The sequence below is a fragment of the Prorops nasuta genome, unplaced genomic scaffold (genome assembly GCF_024137725.1).
Source record: "Prorops nasuta isolate Cenicafe-Biocafe unplaced genomic scaffold, Cenicafe_Pnas_1.2 PNAS00011, whole genome shotgun sequence".
Classification (NCBI taxonomy): domain Eukaryota; kingdom Metazoa; phylum Arthropoda; class Insecta; order Hymenoptera; family Bethylidae; genus Prorops; species Prorops nasuta.
In genome coordinates, this window is record NW_027116808.1 from 4,229,352 (window position 1) to 4,253,516 (window position 24,165).

General features: G+C 43.2%; 2 protein-coding genes across 8 annotated transcripts in view; one reads left to right on the plus strand and one right to left on the minus strand.

Moving 5' to 3' along the window:
* The window catches only part of LOC136777597 (centrosomal and chromosomal factor-like), a 32,896-nt gene extending 12,272 nt beyond the window's left edge, over positions 1-20,624 (minus strand). The window contains exons 1-2 of one of the 3 annotated variants that reach the window (XM_066734021.1): positions 19,957-20,624; positions 17,481-19,426 (exon numbers count right to left, since the gene is read on the minus strand). In XM_066734021.1, the coding sequence (XP_066590118.1) occupies positions 17,489-19,006 (1,518 nt within the window). In that variant the 5' untranslated portion in view covers positions 19,007-19,426; positions 19,957-20,624 and the 3' untranslated portion in view covers positions 17,481-17,488. Of the gene's footprint in view, positions 1-601; positions 684-16,000; positions 19,427-19,956 lie in introns of those variants that run through there. The other 2 variants (XM_066734020.1, XM_066734024.1) reach the window with 2 other exon arrangements.
* Positions 56-24,083, plus strand: Grip75 (gamma-tubulin complex component 4). 5 transcript variants are annotated; one of them, XM_066734016.1, is made up of 10 exons: positions 56-486; positions 21,513-21,583; positions 21,668-21,809; positions 21,884-22,083; positions 22,177-22,271; positions 22,338-22,654; positions 22,735-23,211; positions 23,298-23,475; positions 23,557-23,779; positions 23,838-24,083. In XM_066734016.1, exons 2-10 carry the CDS (start codon positions 21,515-21,517, stop codon positions 24,081-24,083), a joined length of 1,947 nt encoding a protein of 648 aa, XP_066590113.1. In that variant the 5' UTR covers positions 56-486; positions 21,513-21,514. The 5 variants fall into 5 exon arrangements, with proteins under 5 accessions (XP_066590113.1, XP_066590112.1, XP_066590111.1 ...); XM_066734015.1 differs by lacking the exon at positions 56-486 and adding an exon at positions 1,839-6,928; XM_066734014.1 differs by lacking the exon at positions 56-486 and having other exon boundaries at positions 21,324-21,583.
* The last annotated feature ends 82 nt before the right edge of the window (positions 24,084-24,165 follow it).

Below are 24,165 nucleotides of genomic sequence, written 5' to 3' on the forward strand. Positions count from 1 at the left end.
ACCACGATACGAAATGGAACGTCCATGATCAGCAGCAGCAACCCGGGACCTTACGCCAACGCCACGCCGTTTCCGCTCTCCTCCAAGTTATAGTGATTCAATTTTACCAACATTATTATTCTTGCGAAGGAGAAGTTGGTAGAAGGTCGATACTAAAGCTATTAATCTGTTTTGAAGAAACTAGAGAAGCGAATATATTTTTTGGAAGGCACAATAACAAATGCAAGTATAACGAGTTGAAAAGCTGTAACGGTGTCAATACCGATTACCTAGAAGTAAAAAAAAGCAAGCGTTCGTCGTGCTCGACAGTGAATGTGTGAGAGAAGGAATATGGATATATCAACAATACACAAACCGTCCATAGCCAGATCGTCATAAAACGAAAATGTGACAGATATTATCTCTGAGCTTTCAGCATCGGCAAATAAACTCGTGACGATTGTGCGTTGTTGAAACATCGTGGAATTGCCCGTATCGCGACGCACGGTAATGCATACAGTTGTGACTGTGCTAATAACACGCACAACGTGTTGTGCCTGTGGCTTCTCGAAAAATTCATGCACCTAACGCAAGCATATACACGGCAAACTTTTATACTCACATGTGTTTAGCACTGTTTTCTTGGTCTACGTGTATGCGTATTATACAACACACAATAAATTTATACGACCGAAGGTTCTCTCGTAATAAATTTTATATTGGGGATGCGAGGACACGTTAGTCGGTCGAATATTACGTGCTACGGATAAATATTGAGTGACACTAGTATATATGCGATATGTATTATATTTATTTGCAATATTAGGGATGCATGCGCTTGTGCCAATTCCAATATTGACCCCTGTGACACAGTGTACGATATGGAATTGTGGAGAGCTGGGGGGAGATGGGGCAGGTGGGTGGTGGGAAGATGGATGGAAAGCGATAAGAAGAAGGAAGGTGGAGACGAAAGGGAGACAAGAAAACCTAATGATTACCTTCTCCCCGCGCGATTTCCGTCTCTATACCTACTTCTACGAGAATGGTCAGTCCAGCTGGCCTTTCAGGGGATATACCGACCATCGGTATACTCTGTCGTCTTCTTCTCCTTTCTCGATGCTATTCTCCAGCAGTGTGAATGCAGGGCTAAGGTAGGACGAGACCTTCCTCCTCTCAGAGTATTCTTCTTCCTCTACACTTTGCGATTGCAAGGATCCACCTCTCTCTCTCTCTCTCTCTCTCTCTCTCTCTCTCTCTCTCGCTCACCTTCCCTCCCATACCCCCCCCCCCCCTCCCATATTTGCCTGTACGTCTTTTCCTCCTCGCTCCACGCCACCTGCTGCTTCTGTTGCTTTCTGTCCCTGCCCATTTTTCATTTCACCGTACCCTCGCTTCCTCCCTTTCTCCATTCTGTTCTTACTCGAGCCAGGTCCTGCGGATTTAACTGTTGGCAACAACAAGAGCCGCTAGAGGGAGCGAGAAAGAGAAATCACGCACCATCGCAACACCGGCTTCGCCCTGCCCGAAAACTGTACTCATTGATCTCACGGTGCAGTGCATTTTTCTCTACCGAAATAATAAACGCCTCGCGCTAGGACCGAGCCATCTTTCTCGTAAAAAGCTGCAAAACGTAATCTCTCGTATTACTCGTTGGCAACGACCAATCAGCTTTCTGGATTAAGCTTACGGCCTCGCCGCGCCAGCCGCCAGCTGGCCTCCGACAATAATGTAGATGGCACAGTGTGCTTTATTTACATATTATAACGTATGTCGATCTGTTTGAAAATAAAATGTACTTTCGATATTCCAGGTGGGGTAAATGATCGACGACACAGGTTTAACATGAAATATAAATATATTTGGGTGGTATTGTACAGTCAGTGATTCGTTCATATATGTACAGATCTATATACATACTGATCACGGTCTCTGGAATCCTCACGTGCGTAGGCTAGTTGCACACACACACACACACACACACACACGCGCGCGATGCATACTTTAACCGAACGATGAACGATCGGTTATCGATCGGCTGGTTTATCTTCGTAGTATTCGCTCATGGCAGCACAAACACTTCGTCATTCGTCCAATCATCCATCCATCGAAGCATCCACTCTTCTGGGATCTATAGTATAACGAATCCCAGCTTTTTTTTTTATTTTATGGTATAGTAGCTCGCTGTTTGGCTCGCTTCAGTCACATCGATAGGACCTGCCATCAGACATTTCCGTATACTATACTATATACTATACACATATGTACACACTTATCCATATATCAACGCGTGACGTGACGCTACCCCATGCTACGCTACGTGCCTAAATACATACATAGGCTGAGCGACATAGCGCTAGCAATGTTCCGCACACCCGCATATACATACACGTATACGTATATTGTATATACTCGTACCCGCATACACAGACGTAGCAGAGGGCGTCGTCTGTGCGACATACACATTCATTGTTCTCCGCACATAAACAACCGGACGCGTCACACAGTCATATGTGCCGTCGCGAGTAATCAGCCGAGCTGCGTTTGATCGTTTTATTATTACAGGGCTACTCTCTTTGTCAGACAGCAACGAGGTATCGTATTTTAGACTTGGCGACTACAGTTATGGAATAAGCGTAGAAATGTATCACACTAGAGACTTGTACATTATCATAAATGCGTAGGTATATTCTTTTTCATAATACAGGGCTATATTAATAGTAGCGATAGTAGTAGTGTTACAGTTCAGTAATTGTAATAGTAGCAGCGGCAGTAATAGCGATGAACTGGTTAATTTCTCCCTATATCCCTCTCCCTTCCCCTGTCCCCAATTTCTTTATTACTGTAACTGCAGTGCCCTCTGCAAGACTCGAGCCGCAAGCTGTCGCCAAAAAGCAGTGCACTCCTTCCCAAAGAAAAATTAATGCCACGGAGAGAATTGAAATTTATTCAGTCTTTAGGCTTATCCGTTGGAAAATTTTCATATAATTTCCGGTTTTTTGGTTTAAGCAGAAATGAGTGCAGCTGACGAAAGCGCTCGGGTGCATTACTGGTGGTGCGCGCCTTGTTTTGCATTTATACCGCCTCTCTTACTCCATCCACCCCCCCCCCCCTCCCCCTTCCTTTTTCTTGCTTGATCTTGCGCTTGTATAGCGCTGCTTGTATGTATGGAAGGCTCGAAAAGCGAGACAGAAGGAGAAGACGGAATAAAGGGCAGTTAGAATTTTATTATGCCGCCAGAACGAAGCCCTAAAAAAAATAAAAAGGTCGACGAGGGTCTAGTAGCGAGTCGGAACGGTATGGGTAGGGGAAAAGACGGAAAAACATGATATATAATATAGAGAATTGTCAATGGAGAGATAAAGATAGAGATAGAGAGAGAGAGAGAGAGAGGAGAGAGAAGGGGAGGGGGGAGGGGCGAGAGTACACGTAGAAATGTCGAAGTTGTCAAATGGTAGGTAGACGATATCGATTGGCCAAAGACTGCCACAGGCATCGGGCCTGAGCTGCTTCCAGGGGCGTATTTGGCTGTTCCGTTTCGTTCTCGACTTTTGCGGTGGTAATTTTTGCCAGCTTATCACGAGGAAAGGATCGATCGTCGAGATGGAAGAAGAGAACAAGGGCGTGGTCTACCGTTTTCACTATCTTCGAGACATCCGTATTACCCGTAATTTCTTCTAAGCTTAAAGTTAAAGCAAACGCAGATCTGTCATTGTGCACGAGACTCGAGTCTGCAATAATGCGTGTACAATAACTACGTACGGTCACTTTCTACACATATCACGTTGAAAAAGATCGCTACACTGTGAAAGGAATTTTCAGCATTGATTCATCATAAACAGCGTTTTTTCGATTCGCGAACTCCACACAAAGGGAACGTAGAGAATAAAGTTTTTGCCGTCTGCGACTGTTTTGGTTTTCGAGCCACGATAATTGAGGAACGATTGAAAGAACTCGTTGAATTTCTTCGTATCTTCGTCCAGTATTATTAATCATTCTAATGGTGCTTGGGCCATGATCGACACTTTCGCAGTGTGATATTCCTTTCGTAAAGAGGAATCTTGTTGAAAATATGTATATTATAGTCGAGGTGATAAATAACAACGAGGAGAAAGGTGGGAGGCTTACGATCGGTCTGGGACGAGATAATATTCTATAGGTGTGTGAGAGCACGCGTGTCTGCGTGTATGTGTATAGGTAGGTAAATTCGATCCTGAAACGTATTTGAGGTAGACAGGAGGCATGCGGGTCTCTGAATGGATATCGCGAGCTATTCTGAAAATCCAGCCGGGTCTTTGCAAGTCGACGAGGAAACAGGAGAGGGAACGAAGAGAGCATAATCGACTTTCGATCCAAGGTAGGTTGGATCAAAGCCGCCCTCCTCCAAGGGCTTACTACCTGTGCTTGTCTCAGCCGGTATCCACCCGCTCGGCCCTTTCTAGTGCCTCGTTTCGTTGCCTCTCTCGTATATAGCTATAGAAGAGCATAGAACCGAGCCTGCCGAGCTGACCACCTACCTGCCTGCCTCTTCAGCCTCTCCCTGGCTAGCACCTTGCTCGCTCGGTCCAACCAAGCCCCAAAGTCCCCTGTCCGACCGAGATGGTTCGTATCGTACCTAACCTAAAACGTAGCGAGGCGCGCTCTCTCAAAGCGTCTCGAAGCGGCCTCGAGCAACTGGAGGGCCAAGTTTCACGGAAAGCCCCCTTTACGAGCAAGTCGTAAAGCCGTAGGAGTTCCTCGTCTCTCGATTAACTCTCGTGGGATGAACCGCGTGCAAAGCGGTACGATCCTTATTGTCGTATTCCAGGCCCTTATAATGACGGCCGCTGAGATCCCCTCCACTAACCTAACCTCTCTTCCTCTCTCCCCCCCTCTATCTATCTTTTTATCTCTCTCCATCGCGAAGCACTGACCGCTCCTCTAACCTATTACGACCAAAGCTGCTACTATTACCATTATCCATTCGCTATTACACTACCAAGCAACGAAACTGCACTTTTTTTTCCTTCTCGCAACGCTCGCCATACCGATACAGTTTCATAAAGGGGAAGCTGCCGACTATCGAACGAAAACGCTCGATTTCGTTGGTCGTAGCAGCAGCACACAGTAGTTTAGGTGCGCTGCTGTCGAGCCCGATCGATATACCGGCTGTTGTCGTGTTTCGATTCATCCAACTGTACTCTCTCAGCGTTTGTCTAGCATCTAACAGCAGCAACCCCGTGCTGGAGCTCGTTAGCGTTAATAATCGCTCTTCCAAAAAATCCCCTCCACCCCCTTCCCCCACTTCCCATACTCTCGCTCGCGTTCGTTCTTCCCCTTTTTACACGATCGCCCTACTTGGCTATTCCCATTATCTTAACAATTATCGTTATTTTTTTTATTACTATTATTATTCTTCTTATTGGTACATTATTATTAATATTATTATCGTTATTAAGGTTATTATCGTACATAACCTATACGTAGATAGCGCGTGCAGGCTTTATCCTGATAGCAATAAATATTCTTGTTAGGTATACTAAGAATGTACTAAGCATATCTTAGGAGATTCTTAGTATGTACAGAGGTTTGCGCTATCTGGATAGTTCACAATCAGTCAGTTAATTATTATAGTGAGGGCGCTAGCACATTCACATTCAATAATTTGAGGCAGTTTATGTCATTTCTTTAAGGCCGAGTTACCACTAGTATTAAACTATATCGGTATAACTTTACGCATAGCGCATACCTTTATCCAACTAATGCAGCCAAGTGCAAAGTGGCAAAGTTTAGCTCAGCGGACCACCACTCTCGTTCGGCTTTTCCCCTTTCATTCGGTTCTTTTCAGACTCCCTTGCTACTGGGGAAAATATCCCCCTCCTCTCTCTCTCTCTCTCTCTCTCTCTCTCTCTCTCTCTCTCTCTCTCTCTCTCTCTCTCTCTCTCGTTACCCCTATTCGGCCCTCCCCTATCTATTATATATCGCGAATTGTAACGCGATGGGGAATCTCCAATCTGCCGCTTTAATATACGTATATATACATACATAGTATATGTATATACGCGTCAGCTCCGCGTAGCCATACGTACATACCAGAAAGCACAGGCTTATGAGAAATTTTGGACTCGAAAAGCATTTGCCGAGCGCGAAACTAAATTACAGGGTGAAACGCCTTTATGTGCACGTGCTGTGTTCCCTGTCTTTCCTTTCCCTCTTTTATTCCTTTCATTTCGTTTCGCCTCTCTTTCCCTCTTTTTCTTCCTTCGTATGACATCCGCTCATTAAAGAGACTCAACTTTCAAGGCTTCCACCGTACTTAATTCGACTTGTATCTCGCCTCGCTTTTCAATAATATCGTTCTCACTCCCGAATCCCCCCCCCTTCCCCCAACGAGATATCGGAAAATATCGATCGGTCGATACATCTCCCGTGTTCCGTATCGACTGTGATTACTAAAAATCGATAGTTCTTGTGACGTCAAATATATAGTTTTTTCAGTAATCACAGTCAATAACAGGGGGAACGCGAAGATCACTGTACAATATTTGACCAAACTGTACAGTTGCCGCGTTATTTAAATAAAAATTGTCTTCTATATGGATTTTACTGTGTAAAAACTTCTAGTTATACGAAAATATCTTTAGCTATATATGTTAAAGAATATAAGGTTTTCATAGATTAACCTATACTCGGAGAATAAAGAGAAAAAATATGAAGAAATAAAAAAAGGTAAGAAATCAAGAAGGAAGATCTTTCGGTGGCCAAACCCCACAAACACATTGATAATTAGCTCAATTGCGATAAGCCGTAGTAACCCTCGGCTAGTAGAACCGTTTACTCGTGCATCCTGCAAATGAAATTCGTGGAAGTTTCGAGCGTCTCCTTACTACGAGTCGGAATGCAAGATAAAACATCTCTTATCGTACATCAATTTCAGTGCAGTCCTACGTATACCATAAAGTCTACAAAATATGTATGTATATTTCTGTACTAAATTCGAAGCGTCGTAAAATAGAATATTTGATTTATTTGATCGAGAGCGAGCATACAGCAGACAAAATGACGAGATGAGGAGGCGAAGAAGTTAGGATTCCCTTAAATACGTGTACACAGATACGTTCGATCTAAGTAAGCACTCTCTCTCTTAGTATTTTCCTTTGCATTGGGAAACCAGTTCGACATGATACATTTTGGACAGAAACGAAGAGATACATCCAATGCAGAATAGTAGTGGGAACATGTAAATCAATAATACTTGGCTTGCTAATGCGTGTGTAAATGTATGCCGTTTTCTAAGGAAGGATGACAGAGGTTCGAGAGAGGAAGGAGGGGAGGGGGGAGTTCGTTGAATAATAAAGAAATAATCTCTCGTCGAAAGCTATGAATGGTTAAGAGTAGAGAGGCCTGGAGCAAGCTGGAAGAGGTTATGCTTGGAGGAGAGGAAGGGGTGGGATTTGGTCGACGGGGAGATAGGGGAAGATTGTGTCGAGGGAGAGGGGAGGTCAGAATGAGAGAGAGAGAGAGAGAAGTCGAGCAGTTCTCAAGTGTGCTACTAGCAGGCTTTAAACCTTTTAAAAGCCATGACACGTAGAAAAAAACGCACGATAAAGAAGGTGGCAGTAAAGCCTCGCGGAATCCACCAATCACGGACCTTTCCTAAGGCTGCCTTACGAAAGTGGCAGTGAGGGACCCGATTGGTCCGTTCCGTATCCCAGCCAGGCTTCTGTCTCTTACGTCGTCGCCGAGCTCTCCTCTCGGCCCATGGCGCTCGATGGCCTTAAGCTTAAATCGTTGTGACGCAACTCGGAAGACAATTTTATCGATCGTAATACGCGACGAGCACAGAAAGTCCGAGCCCGAAGTTGCTTCGCTCGGCCTGCTAGCCGAACCTTAACCTAAAAGCCCCGAACCCGAGCTCAGGCACGAATCAGCTGCCTCGGTCATTCCATCACACTCTCTTTGCTTTCCTATAAAATACAAGCACTAACTTTTCCTCACGGACAGCACAAAACAAACATTTACAACAATAACAATACTCCAATCTTCCTTTACTTCCTTTCTTACTTACTTTCTTTATCTCTCTCTCTCTCTCTCTCTCTCTCTCTCTCTCTCTCTCTCTCTCTCTCTCTCTCTCCGTTGAACCAACGATCGAATTTTATGACGGTAAACCTTCGGGAAAGTTATAAAGTTTAAAAGAGCCCAGCTTTAAAGGGAGAAGAATGAGAAGGAGTAAGAAAAAGAAAGATATAGAGGGGGGAGGGGATAACTTTCAGATAACAGAAAATTACAGATTGAGGAAGCTCGTATATGTGTGGATTTCAGGTCTCTGACACCCACCACCACCAACCTTAGTCCCTCTTCGTATTTCCCTCTCGCTCTGTCTCTCTCTAGCTGCCTTTCGCTCGATTCGGCTTGCTTCCTACATGAATTCAGCAGTAAATAACGAAGCTCGTTATCTAATCCTACGTCCCAAGGTATCCATCCTCCGTACTGACAGAAGCTTATTCATTTTTTTTTGTTAATATTCCATAGGCAGAAACTGTTATTATACATGATTGGATTTTCGAAAATTCAAATAAGCAGAGTTTGAAAATTTCGTGAGCATTTGTCGAAATTGTGATTGATAAAAGGAGCAAGTATGAGAGCCGGCCGTAGGAGGGTGGATTTGTCTAATGATGATAAATTGGTTAGGTTAGGCAGAGAGCGCGAGGCTTATTCGTTAGCATGTGGAATCGATATGAGTGAGTGGGGCTTTTGATGGAGAGAGAGAGAGAGAGAGGAGAGGGGAGGGGAGGGAGGCGAGGAGTTAGGGAGAAGCTTCTCCATAGATAGGCAGAGGAAAAATACCGTGTATATTTTCAGGCTGGACTATCGGTTTGAATTTCAAATAGAAGTTGGCTGGGACGTAAAAATTCTAGCGCTACATGCGGGCTGATGGTTGGCCAAGGGGGCCGAGGGAGATAAGCATCGCACAGTCGCCTCTTTGATTTTCAACGTCGAACCCTTTTCAAGCGCTTTCCGATCCTTCTGCATACGAAGCGACCAAATTATGTTGGTCGGATGATCGTGTTGCGCAACCAGGTCGCGCTTACCGCTCCTTTTTTCCTTCTTTCGACTTTTTTCATTCAACGACAACATTCAAGGCAACGCGTCGCGTCGTTTTCCTCGTTCACCACGCGTCTATCGCACATCTCATAGATTTCTACGATCCAAGATACATAGGTGTATATATATATATCGATAAGAATTCATCATCTTCCAGTGTACAGCACGTAGACATGGACACATCAGCGCCTTTATTTACTTTGGACGAGGCAGATAATTTCTGTGTGAACTCACGCGGTGATTCGGGCAATTTTAAACGATGGATAAAGTATTCAACTTTTTAATGTCACTGCACTTCAGTCTAACCTCTGCGTATGCTATAGACACGTACACGCAAGAGAATGCTTTTCGAATGCGCATCCTGTTCGTCCCGCGTCCCGTAAAGTCTCCACTCCCCTTTCCTTTGTTACAAAGTAATATACATTTTCCTGGGCCCGTCGGCTCCTGACCACCCATTCACCGCTTAAAAACACCGTGATTTACGACGGATCGCCTATGGTACTTTGCTTCTAATTACAAGCACCTACAATTTTCGATAGAAAGTATCCAGCACTGCATTTGCCGAATAAATCCCTTTTACATTGTTACTCCTAAAGCTTACCAAGTATAATCTCTCACGAAAATTCAATAAACTCCTGCGACCAAGGCGTTTCAATTAGGAAAAACAGCTATTATTGGAAAGCGGATTTGAAGAATTTCCGAGAAAAAGTCCCGCTCGTCCCTCCAACTAATTCGATACTTCTGAGAAAAAGATCAGCAACAATTTACGTATCTGTGTATGCGTGAGACGTACTCTTTAAATTTATACTTTTAATTACATATAATCGAAACGACAAACACGCGAGATAAAGGTTAGCCATCGAACGAGTTACGTATACTAATGTTTATCTAAGAAGATTCGCGAGTTTCCCACAGAGGGCACTGCGGGAAAGAATGCTCGGATTGAGAATAGCAACACCAGAGGTCGCGCCACGCTCGTAACTCTCGTCGTAGAATGAAAAGGTCGCTTGTTTTGGCCCAGATGCCATACGAGTGCTTTGAACTGCGGATTTTGAAAGTTCCGAGGGATCGTGGGTAAAATTTTCCGTGCGGATTTCAATGTCGGCTAGAATTTTGGCGATTGTACGATGCCAATGCTCTAAATCGGGCACACAAAGAGTTTTGGGAATGTATACGAGGATGCATTCCTTGTTCGGCAGGGCTGATCCCGGGGCTCTCTTTATCCCGTAACCCTCCCTCCCTCTATCCTTCTCGACCATTTTAACCGCACTACTTCCTTCTTCATCCGATCTGGTCTGCTGGCTGTGGTCCCGTCCCGTCTCGTGTCTCGTCTGGTCCGTTCTGTTCGCTTCTCCGTCCCAGTCTCTCTCGTCGTCTCGTTTCGGGATGGCTCGTAGCGTGCGGTCGTGCGGTCACGTTGATCGATCGTTACCGTGTAACGAAATACTGGCCCGCCATCGTTTTTCCTCGAGCGCGTTCTCTCAAAGGGCGAAATGTAGCCAGCCAGCCGACCCGGCAGTCGGTAACAAAAACTTTCCAGCGCTTTCCGGAGATGCGTTTTCAAGCAAGAAATAGGAGAGAGAGAGAGAGAGAGAGAGAGAGAGAGAGAGAGAGAGAGAGAGAGAGAGAGAAGAAAGGAGGGAAACGTCTGAAGAGGCCGAAATCTTAATTGCAGTATCCACTTTAGGAATATTCCCAACAAACTCATCAAGTCGTTCCGTACACACTTTACCGAAAAAGATTTGCCGTCCGTTTGATCAACGGGCCGAGTTTTTCACTCTCCTGCCGTGTGATCGACTTGATCGATTGTCATCGTGCAACGAAATACAGATCGTTTTTCTCTCGACTCGTGTGACGCTCGAACGATGCAAAAAAAGCAAAGTTGGACGATGCGACGGCTTCCCAGGAGCCCTGCGGGAGAGGCGCTGAGGTAGCGTGGAGGGGCCAATGCCGAAATGGAATAAGAATTGAAGGGCTTTGCGATGAAAGTATAAAGAGGAATAGGGTGGAAGAACAATGGAGAAAGGGAGATGGGAAAAAGCGATAGAAAAGATCGTGACACTTCCTGCTCGTTGCACGCTATGAGCGAAAACCGATTATAAGCTATAAGACGACTCACACACGCGAGACTCTACGAGGAAAATTGAAAACTAAACAATTTTACGGCTGGTACTCGCTGAGAATACCGTCCTACTCTCTAACCTTACCTGTGCATGCTCTTCAACATACCTCTATCGCACAATTAACTGATTCTTATTTTTATAATAATAATAATAATACTCGGCTCATTTGACACTTTTACTCCTGCCAAGTTTTAAAGTGCACCCACTATTTGGAATACTATATTTTTATAAAAATCAAGGCGTACATAGTATTTCCCTGTTGTATAATTACGGTGAGCAGGTATAGTTTCGGCAAATTACTGGGATCATTAAGGGGATTTGAAAATTAACGAGTAACGTCCGTGCGGATTGTAGAAAGGAAAGCGCTTGGGTAAATGGTATAGGAGCGTAAGAGAGAAAGGAAGTTCGAATGACGAATACGAAGGACAATAGGGAGTAGGGAAGGAACCCCGTCGCTAAGACGCTCTTCAAGTACAGCTATGGGAACGATCCGATGACCAAAAAGCAGAAATATATTCGCTTCTCGTAGCGAAAAGTGATTTTCAATCAGAGTGCTGTACTTGTTTCGCTCGTAAAACTTATCAGCATAATGTTTTCTCAATCAGAACGGTTTAAGTAGCTATATGTGTGGCTTTGTTCCTCGTCGAGTCGTCATTGTTCCTCAGCATTGCTCGTAATGGTATCATTGAAAATTCCAACAGTCTCTTCGAGCACATTAAAGATTTTGGGGGTTTAATGGTAAAGGAATGTACACGAGGTAAAGCAATTTGAGCCTTTAATGAAGCCATGACTAAATTTTAATGTCCCGACTAACGGAAAGGTAAAGTTATCCCTGAGTTTATTATGGAATAAAGCGTCGCGAGCAAAAGTTCAGGCACACAAGCGCGGGTATATTTGTTGAAATGGCATTTGTTTGTACTGTCGCGCGCAAGCTGCCTTGGAATGAACAAACAGCTTAATAAGCGCATTCGTAAGTGAACCTTACGCAAGAAACTGCCGTCTCTTGTTGGCACTGACGACACGAGACTTAGGCCTGCGTTAGCGATTCTCATTGCGTCCCAAATACGATATTAATTATCATTTATTCTTTTATGCCGCTGATTCAGAATTATGCCCGCTAAAATTACCCACAGCTGCAATTGCAAAATTATCGCTCCACACTGCACGTATATACCTTGAAACGTTAGACCGAATATTTTTTTCCTCCATTTTCATCAGCTTTCAAAGTCCTGATTTTGCAATCAGCGGAGATAAAAGGTGCTATCCGCGTATTTTTATTGCTGCGAACAAATAAAGTCGAGTTCCTTTCCTTATCGGATATATATTCGACAGAAGCGATTGCACTCTTTGTAGCATGTGAAATGCAATAAAGCCAAGCTTCGCGATGAATGTTTAGCAGAAAAAGGTGTGAGTTACAGTTTATTGGCGTTGGTATCACTAATTGCCGGTTTTGACCTCGGTAAATAATTATTTTCCTTCCGAGAAAAGTTTTTGCGAGGGACAAATAAATGTGGCGACTGTGCGACACGCAGCTAAAATGAAAAACACCATAAAGCCGGACGTTATATTGACGACGCAGCTTTACAAAGCGGTATTGAACACGACGTTGTTTGATAAGCAGCATAACGGACGTTGCATTCCTTTGCTTCCAACTAAAAACAGAAAACGAATATTTCTTCTGGAAGCTACAAGAAAATTGTTTACCCGCATTAGTCAGCTCGAGGAAAAAACACATTGCTATTTTATATATTGCTGAAAAATAACTGCAAACTTTTTTTCTTCGTGCGAATTGACAACGGTTCGTCGTCCGATAGAATTCTAGTGCACACTAGGGGAAACGAGGGAGAGTAAATTGTGTAGAGAGTCACTCGCACCAATCGTAGAAAAATTTGGGGGAAAATTTTTAACCAAACTCAACGCGGGAATACGTTCAACTGGCTTTACGCGGTACACCGAGCTTCAGAGATGATCGATCTCTTCTTAATAAGTAAACTTCTCTTTGAAAGTGACACAGAGTTGCTTTGTCCACTCGATAAATAATAATGTTGAAGAAAAAGCAGCGAGTCATCCTGCTCAGAAAAACTATTCATCGAATGCTGGTTTTTTAGGAGATCTGAGAGAGCCACTGCTACGAAACTCATCCACGCGAGAGACATAACCTCAAAACATCAATAAAACTTACAAAGGTTTGATTCGACTCTAGCCAATCAGCATACCAATCTTTAATTACGAATAATTCCAATCAGGAGTCTTTGTATCAGAGTAGTGTATATACTAGGTATGTAACTTTCGCTTGGAACGTTTTTTCTAAGACTGTGATACAATGCTTTAATCAAACAGAACACACCATCGTCGATGATAAATGGTGTTACATTTCAGTTTGAAATATTAACACACGTATCTTAGACAACTCTGGTTATAGGTGTATGCTACAAGAAATGGGAGAAGGTTAGGTTGAAAGATAAGACGAAAGACTGCAGGGTCATCCGCTTGCAAGAACCGAAACTACAAGTTTACGATTTGTGTATTCTTCGCGGACCATCTAGAGTGGTAGAAGCACAAGCCCCTCTACTTCTCACAGCAGAAAGTACGTTAACGGTTCGTGCAGCTGGTTTTAATAAGGTTTTTGTAGGCTACTTCTAGGAGCTGTTAGGAAAAATTCTTTGCAAGTACACTTTTAAACCAGAAGGTATTTATATTTAATTTTGATGAGACAGGAGTGTCTGTCACGTTGAAAAGTAGATCTACCTAATGCCTTTACTCAAACTGGAAGGGAACGAGCAGCGCTGACCTCGCTCGAGCGAAGACAAACAGTTATGGCTGAAATTTGCTTCAATGCCGAGGAGCCAGATGAGGGGAAATTAGAAATACAAGACAGTTAAGTTAATAAATTCTTAATTTTGTCGTTGAAAGGAACGAGCAGACTGTCATTAAAACTAACTTTTATAACTTAATTTATTAATATTACTTTTCAATAGCAGTCCCCTCTACCCCCTCTATCGTTATTCTACTTAAGAGCAAAACAAACTTACAGTACGCCAATATTAAAAAACTTTATAATCTTTTTAAAGATCTTCAACCATAAGTTTTTTTGTTAACAAAAGAAGACTAGTCAAGGAATATCAAACACTTTGCACGATTGTTGGAAAAAATTGTTTCTTACTACCGATAATAATACTGACGTTTTTGCTGGAATGGAAAGATTTGGTAGACTTTGTAAATTATAATAACAATCGTCACGAGTAGGCAAGGCTTGTAAATATGTGTTTGGAACGCCACATAACCCAATTATCACTCGTGCTAATGGATTCCAAATGACTCGTGATAAATACTTGAAAGGTTCGATCCAACGTTTAAAAGAGAGAATTGCAAGTTATCGTTGCATATGAAGTCCACTGACGAGCCCCTAATACGCCATAATGTGAATAAATGCGTAGAAATTGTGGAAGGAAATAATGCGAGCGTAGCCTGAGAAAATTCGAAGAGAATAAGCTGTGCATGTAAGAGTGGAAACCCTAACCTGTATTAAGTTGGAAACCGAACGCGCTTTGGATTTTGCACTAACAGGATGTAACGAACACTCGATCGTCGCGGTGAAGAGCTCGGCTTCGATCGGATGTCGACTATGAGCTGTCGATCGTCTTTCGGAAGAGGTTAAATAAATGTATTTTTTGCAAGAAACAGACCGCGAGTAGATGGCACGATGCAAACCATCGCGAGCGGTTGCCTGGTTTCCCATTCTGAAAGCAACCACCGGTTTTGCCACATCTACAATATTATTTTTCCTCCTCCCCCCATACCCCCCCCTCCTCCCTGTTACAGCTTTGTCCCATTGCCCTTATGCCGTTCCCTCTCTCTTAAGAACTCTTCTCATCTTTGTATATCTGCTTCTACCCTCTCTAATCTTGCCATGCTCTCTCCGTCTCTCCTTTCAACCTCCATCTTTCTTTACTCTCTCATGCATGTTTGTTCTATACCTTCCTGCCGTCGGTCGTCCGTCCGTCCGTTTCTCACTGGCACGAACATGAGCGTGTTGGTTAAAAAGAGGGGGGGGGGGGCAGAGAGCACGAACATAGCTCTGTCACCATGGTGGCGCGCACAGCAGGGACAGAGGGACATTGTACAGTGCTAAACTCTGCCGTATGCTCGTCGACGACTGAAAGATGAGTCGTGGAGGGGGGAGAATGGGTACTCCCGGGGATAAACCAACAGAATCGCAGTTATGGCATCCTTTGTCGACTTATCGTTAGCACTGGTCATCGTAGGTCCGTGCTAAGAGCCCCTTGTTTTCTCGGCACTTTCGTGGAAACCGTCGGGTCCCGGCAACAAAGTCTTCTTTACACTCACCCCCCCCCCCCCATCACTCTCTCTTTTCCCTCGCGCTACTTTTTCCCCGTCTTTCTTTGTTTTTCTTCTACTCGTCGAACATCTCTCTCTCTCTCTCTCTCTCTCTCTCTGCTTTGTTTCCCTCGCGTATACATCTCGTTGCACGCACACGTGTACGTTCTCTCTCTACACACCAATCGTACGTGAGTTACCAGTGTCGAGCATTCAAATTTCTTCGAGAAACGTAGAAAAAGCACACGTTCGAAGTTAGCCGCGATCATATAAGCAGATAAACAAACGCGTATTACGTACCGCGTTAAAACGACCCGTGCGCTTAACGATCGACCGATAAGCAAGCGCACTAGTTCCGCTACTAGGAACCGACTAATGTGCCATTCAACGCTATGTCGCTGAAGCTGGACGACTCAATATGGCATCCCTTTTCAAGCATAAACACCCCCCCCCCTCTCCACCCTGACTCTCATCCCAGCATTCCAAGATCCTCCAAAATTAAGGCCAATTTATCGTAAAATGCAGATTCTTTCCCTCGTACCGAAACTCTTAATCTGTCATCGCCCTTCCTCCTTTGTCAAGTTTACTTTGTGAAACGGGGGAATTTACATTACGCTTCGAACTGAAATTCGTTTAGATTTGTGCGTCTCATCTCTCTTGGTTCAGAAGGACTTTGAAGAGGTAAGGAGAGGAAAGGGAAAGAAAGAGAGGCTAAACGTGGAGAGTTCGCGTTTCGAGATTCGGTGCTTACAGTTTTTGACGGTACTCCCCTACTTTTCGGTATCTGTTTTTTTTCAATCTTTTTTGTTTCGTGCCTTCCTGTCTGTTAGACCGAGCGTCCATCCATCCGTCCATTCGCCCTCCAGGCCGCTCGACCGACCATCCAACCGGCAACCCCTCCCTCATCATCCTTATCCTCCTTCTCCGCCTCCTCATCCTCCTCCGACAAACAGTGCGCCTCTCTCGTTTGCCTGCCTGCCTGCCTGCCTGCCTGCTGCCTCCTGCTAGCAATGAACACAGCATGCACTGTCTTCCGCTGACGTGCACGCAGGAACAGCCGTGCATTCTCTACACTAATCTCACCCATATGCTCATCACCGATTACTGCACTCCACACACGATTTATTACGCCTCATGGAAAATATTATACATCCGAGTAATCCGAAATTTTGATTTTTATTCCCCCCTCCCTCTCTATTTTCAATCCTTTCACTCCTCCTTCCAATTTGACAGGGATAAAATGCGAAAAATGGATCATTTCAATGTGGATAGTAAAACATTTTATGTACTTTTGAACAAAATTGTATAACTAGATTATTTAGTCATAGCGTATAAAAAATTTTTGCATGAAATTGGACGATAAAAAAATGTACACGAGACGGTCCTAAAGACTCGCCAAATTATTCAAATATTTGCATAATCGACTAAGCACAGGCGTAATTAGATGAGACCGCTATTGGAATCTTTGTACAGTTGCAAATAGAAGATGAAAATAAACATTTGGTTGCTAACAGTTAAACGAGCTAGATAATCGTATACTTCGGTTAATTAATAAATATACAAAGAGAAAATTTGGAAAAATCTAGCTACGCCAGTGTAGGTACCTAGCTAGTAATAAAACATTCTATGTACATTCGAAAGAGCGAGAAGATTGCGCCCGGTGGCATATCATTGCCCGCCTCTGAGTTTGTTTTCCTATTATCTAAATCGAACACAGCACGCGCGGACGTACATACTAGATTACAGTATGCGTAGCATACGCACATGGAGAATATACGCGCTATAAAGCAGCCCGCATGCAATTTGGAAGATGATGGGTTTCTCGCGAAGACAGAGTAGACTAGGCTATGCGAGTTATCCCGTATGTTTTTCTCTGTTTTTCTTACTGCTGCCGCTTTCTTTTCTTTTCGGGACCTCTGGGAGTTTGGCGAGAACCGGGACTCTTAACGTTAAAATTACCAATGTTTTTAACTCTGTGGAAGAAGAGCGTGGTACGCCGGTGTCTCGTAGAAGCCTGCAGCCTGTAAAGTTAACAGCGAGGTTGCATGATGCCTGTGAATCGAGCTGGCGTACACGCTGGAGACGCCCCCAGAAGCACCGATGGAAGACGAGGCGTGCTGACCCAAATGCGAGGCAGCTCTCGACAGCAGACTAGCCGACGGCCGCTTGTAGGGATGATGACTCGAGCCACGGTGCAGAGCCGAGGAACTGGCGTAGTTTTGTTGATAGCTCTGCCGTAACAGGTCGGATATGGGAATCGTCGTTGACGAGACGGACGAATTTGAGGTACATCGGCCATTTTGTTGAGCCTGTTGCTGGTGGAATGGCTGACTCTGGTGAGGCTGCTGCTGCTGTTGCTGCGGCTGTGGCTTTTGTTGCTGCTGCTGGTGCTGTTGTTGCTGCGGTTGCGTTTGCTGCTGCTGCTGCCGGTGCATGGCACGGAAGTAATGCTGATAGATACCGGAAATGACAGCGTTTTCGTCGGCAGAAATGAGGCCGGTGGTGGTGGTGGTGGTCGTTGGAGTCGGAGAGGCCGAACATTGCTGCTGCTGTCGGGCATGATGAAGACGATGACTGCCGTGAGCTCGGTGGTAATGCTGATGATGATGAGGCTGTTGCGAAAGATGTTGCCGCCTCGACTGTTGCTGAGAGAGGGAAGCGGCCGCGTTGGGAGCAGCTCTGTAGGAGACGGCCATGGCAGCTGACATTTGACCACCCGTGGTCGATATCAGGTTGGCAGCAGCGGTGCTGCTGGAGGTCACGTTGGCGGTATTGATGACAGCACCGGGGACGGTGGTGGTGGCGGTGGGGGGGCCGACGGAGGTAGCAATGGCGGACACCGTCACCGAGGAGGTAGATTGCGACGGGGTTGACGGGGTCGTCGAGGATACGGTGCAGACGTCCGTTGCAGCCGGTAGAATGGTCGACGCGGCGCTCGAGGCGACCGGACCCTGCACCGTGACCGAGGAGGCTGCGACGGTGGCGCTCCTCCTGCTACTGCGTCCTCTGCTCGAAGATATGGACGCACTGCTCGGCGGCGGCAAGTTGTTCACGAACGGACTCCTCCTCTCCCTCTCCGCGCGACGATAGTAGCAAGGATGTATCATGAGCAGCGGCTCCCCTCCGCCCGGTGGAGGTTTCGCTTGACTCGGCAGCTCGTACTCGACGCTGCAATCCACGTGGAGAGGTTGCGAGTAATCCTTGTAGGCAGTTGCAGCTGCGGCCGCGGCCGCCGCCGCTGCAGCCGCGGCAACCGCAGCGACCGAGCTCGAGGGCGTCGAAGAAGCTGCGCTGACCGACGGTGAGCTTGATCCTGATATGGATACGTCGATAAGACTGCCAGATGCCGCCGGCAAAACAGTCTGACCCGGAGCGCCGCCATTGCTGCCGACCCCGTGACGAAGGTGGTGGTGATGCTGATGATGGCCGTGACCGTGCAAACCGGCACCCACCACTACTTCCTTCTCGTAACAGGCGGCGGCCATCTTGCAGCCTCGTACCCGGCCTCCTGCCTAGCCGTCCCGTCCCTTCTTGCTGCTCCCCCGCTGACGAGAGAACCACCTTGGTCGCTAGGCTTTCATCTCGCAAGGCCTTTTTCGCAATGATCTTTTCCCCCAATCGCGGCGATCCGACTGATCCTTCTCACCCGATCGCGCTTGCGCCCCCGTTATTCCGCACACTCGTTTCTTCTTCTTACGAATATCCGTCCTTTCCAATTTTCCAATCGCGACGACCAGCCGAAGATTTCAATGTCCCTCTTCCTTTTACGCGCCGACGCCAGGATCAATTCGTTGTGTCCCGATACTGCGCCCGCAAGTTTTCTACTCCAAGTTGTTAGACCAGTCGAGTACGAGTAGAGTCGGGCCAAACCGAGATGGGACGAGTTGAGTTAGGATTTCCTTTTTCTGCAAAAGATTCTCATGAAGAACCGTCTTCCGTCGGGTCTCTCTCCTACCCTCTCTTTTTCTTAGCATACAAAGGCACAATGAACATGCATGCATGCACGCGTAATCTACAGAAACCCTTCTCTACCTACTTCTTCTTCCCCCCTTTACGCTCCTAGGTATAGAATGACGACGGTCCTATCTGTAATACTAGCACACCGCGCGGAATGATTTAGAAGAGGATAGACTTACTGCTCGGGTCTTATGTTAGCCGTGGCTCGGACCAAAAAGTGAATGTATCCATTGCCACGGATGGACCCTCGTCTTAATTCTGCATCTCGATTACGATTCCTTGCCACGCAGTAAGAAAAATACAATAGAGATATAAAGCAATACGTTAATGACCAAATTCACCGACTTCCGAATTCTCAATCACATAAAAGACCATTTTCCCACATTCGATTCTTTGCTAAGACATCTATAAATCTCTTTTTACACGCCAATAAATAATCTTAAGTATAGAGATAATTAATATAAAAATGGATAGACACCTTTTTTATGTCAAGCCTCTTCTGGAAACACTGCCTAGTTTGATTGACACTTCACTTTGTCACTGGGGTACTCAGCTGCTTATTGAAAAGGCGAATTTAGAGATAAAAACCTCGGAAAATAATTGCACAGAAATAACACCTCGAGGAACAATGTGATTTCGTGTGGTAAGTATTATAATACGATGTAGTGTGATGTGATATGGTTTGGCTTGGCGTGGTAGAGAGTGGCAGACAAACCCGTGGGAACAACGTATACGTACCGGCGTTACGAGGCGTGGGTTTCGCCTTGATTCGCGATGGCTTACTACTTGGGCGTAACGTAACGTAGCTTTTACGTGACAATGAAGATAGTGTGCGTAAGAGAAAACTCGCGCATCTCCTTTCTACCTGTCATTAAATTGAACCAGGAGCAACTCCCAAGGTTTGTCACGAGGTTTTCTAACTGCAGCTTTATACCGTATCGACGAGTTTTTTACTACTTTCAACTTTTAGCCGGCTCGTCACGCGTTTTCTACTTGCCCGAATGTTAATGTGGATGTGTATGGGTGCGTGGAATTGTCGTAGATACACGATACTACATCGCACAGCGATGTGTATATGTATTATTCAAGTTGTAGGTTCTCACATACAAAAAGAATCCCGAACCCAAAAAATCCCGACCCGACTGTCTCGCAGTGAGCGCCGAGCAACGACTGACTACTGGAGGGGCCCCTCAGTCCTCACCCTGGGCCCACCCCTGCCCACGGCCATCACAATATTTTCACGTCCTAGCAGCCCTTCCCCCTCTACTAGTACTACCTTCCACCACCACCAATCCTCGTTCCCCACTTTGCTTGCTTCCCCCCGACAGCTCCTAAAGCCACGCCGAATCCGAGAGTCGACGCTCGAAACCATCAAGCTCGGGATTGAGCTCCAAAAAAAAACTGATTTGATCTGAATTGTTCCAAGCATGAGGTTGTAACTAGAAACAAACGCCTTTCTCTTTTCTTTCACAATCTTTCCTTTTATTTTAAAAACGTCTTTAATGAACATGATTCTCTTCAATTTATACATATAATAATTGTGTAGGTAGTAGGTAGCTCTAATAATTGGAGAATAAATTTTATGAACACACTATATAGAGACCGTGCACGCACACCAACACAATGATAGCGAAGTGTCATTTGTCAATGTATAACTGTATACGTATAAATAAATTACATTGAAAAACTGCGAAAATTGACCGATAGTTTGCGCTGATAGTATGTATATATATACACCAATATACATTCTTATCTCACTGTCATTGGGTTGGTGTGCACGGTCTCTTATTTTAGAACACTACTCTAATCAGCTGTTTTCTGTTTTGTACATTGACGGCACTCATTGACGGCTGTAATGAAAAATTGGCGGATCGGTGTCCAAATGCTAAATTTTTTTAATTTGAACAGTTAAATAATCGGTAGTAATTTTATGATTTTTGTACTACTTAATAATTAGAAGTATCTTAGAATTTCGCAAAATAAAGGATCTACATTTTATATGCAGTAAAAAATAGACTGAATACCAATTTTCAGACATGTTACACGAAGTGTTAGCCTCACTTTGGGGATGTTCCACTGGTATCAAGGAAATGTTAGATCCAGATGTAATACTTAACATTTTTTCAATTTAGAAATTGCATCATAAAATATGTGCCATATTTGTAGTAGCTAATGCATATTAATTTCAGAATATGGAAGTGAATCAATACTTTCATCCTGGAGAAATTGTTTTACTTAAAAATATATTAAGCATAGTAGAAGAATGTAATGTCATCAGAAGATTTGTAAATGACAATGGCTGCATAGATACAGGTTTAGAAAATCCTGATGGTTAGACAATATTTTTTAATCAAATACAAATTGTATACCAAGAAGGAGAAAAATTATGTAATATTATTTTTTAGAATCAGAGATTATTTCTCAAGGATTATATCTACGTGCATTATGTGATGGAATCACTGAGGCATTAGAACCATTTCAACAGGATATTATTGAGCTAGAACAAACAGTGTTAAATGATTGTCACACACCTATATCATTAATTTTTTGTCATTTGGAAAAATATGTATGTTTATTCTCAATGTTAAATTCCATCATTGGCGAGGTAAAGCTAATTTTTTCATTTCACTAAATGTTTTATTTTAATATTAATCTATGTTTATTAAACTACTGGTACATAACTATGCAATTATTTTAGATCATTGCGCAAAAGCTCTATGGCTGTAGGTTATTGCAGTGCTTACATGAATATATGCATACTGGAATTGCTGAAGTAAAAGTGGCATTAATAAAGTAAATAATCAAGAAATATATATTTTTTTTTGTTTTATCTCTTCTTAACAATAAATTTTGTTTTAGAATTGTACATAAAGTACACATTGTCTTTTATAAGCATTTAACCAGTTGGCTTCTATATGGACATCTAGAGGATATACATAAAGAATTTTTTATACAAAATGTTGCACACTGTTCAAGTAGTTTAGTGCTTTCTGACTATAAAAATGATAGCGACATTCATGAAGAAAATACAACTAAAAAATATAACATTGATATGTGGGACTATGATATTCAGGCAGTGATGCTTCCATCTTACATTAGCTATTCATTGGCTTCTAAAATTTTAACGATAGGACAAACTATTATAATGTTTGGAAATGATCCTCGACAGAAGAAAGGTAAAATTTCTTTATCCTTCTGGTTTCCATACCACCAATTGACAGCTATTGACAATTAAAATTTTCTGCTTTTATTATAGATTTCCACGTTGTTACAAAAGTGGAAAACTCAATATGGGGTGAAAAGGAGTATGAATATTTTCATAAATTACAAATTTTACAAAGTAAACCAGTTTTCAACGTAATTGAGTTCGAGCGGACTATCGATGAATTAAAGCAATGTGTAACAGAGCATCTTTGGCATATTGCTGTTGAAGAAGCTCAACTCATGCAGCAATTAAAATTAATCAAAGATTTTTTTTTAATGGGAAGAGGCGATTTGTTCTTAGAATTTATAAGACTTACAGCTCATATTCTCAACAAAACACCAACTAGTCATACATCTAGAGATGTTAATCTGGCATTTCAAATGACTTTAAGAAAAATGCATCTAAATGATGAGAATGCAATGGACTGCTTTAATTTTACTGTCCCTTTGCCATCAGTAGAATCTGAAAGTCAAGATACTCAAGACAATGGTATGGAGTTTTCACAAGAAGAGCGTGAAGATCCTAGTGGTAGGTAAAGTTTTTTATAGTTGTTAAAATTGTAATAAGCATATATATAAAAAAAAATCGTTTGATACAAACGTTTGCTATTTCAGAAAAACAGGGCTGGGGATTAATAGTGTTAAAATATAAAGTTATTTGGCCACTACATTTACTTTTTAGCCCATCTGCTTTAAATGATTATAATACTTTATTTCGATTTTTGTTAAGAGTTAAGAAAACACAAATAAATTTGTGGAATCTTTGGCGGGACCATATGCATTTTAAAAATATGTAAGTTAAAAGAATATACTCATTAATATTTAATTTCAACCTTCAAAAAAGATTTTCATCAATTTAACATTTTTTTATTAGCGATATCGGAGTTGTACAGTTAAGGAATAAATTGATATTCATTATTGACAATTTACAATATTATTTGCAAGTGGATGTACTTGAAAGTCAATACAGTATTTTGGAAGCAAACATGAAGACTACACGAAATTTCGAAGATGTGCAAAAAGCACACTCAATTTTCTTAGCAAATGTTATGTCTCAAACTTTTTTATTGGGAAATGAGACAGAGAGAAAAAATCCCGTAAGTATTAATATAACCCATGAAAGTTTACAATATTAACAAATAAAATTATTCACAGGTAAATAAATTAATAAGAATTTTATTGAGGCTGTGTGATGACTTCATTTTACAATCCTCTGTCTGGGAAATTGGGAATTTAATTCTTACCGAGAAAGAAGAACTTAATACACTGAACATTATGCTTGATAGCGCAATGGATTGGTTAACAAAAACATTAAATAGGGTTCGCACACAGCCAAGCGGTGAGCATTTAGCTCAATTACTTTTGCGTCTTGATTTTAACAGATGGTTCAGTAAAAAATAATAGAATTCGTTTTTCTTTAATAACTTTAATTGATAAATCTGTATAACTGTATATGTTCATTAAATTTACAATTAATAAATCT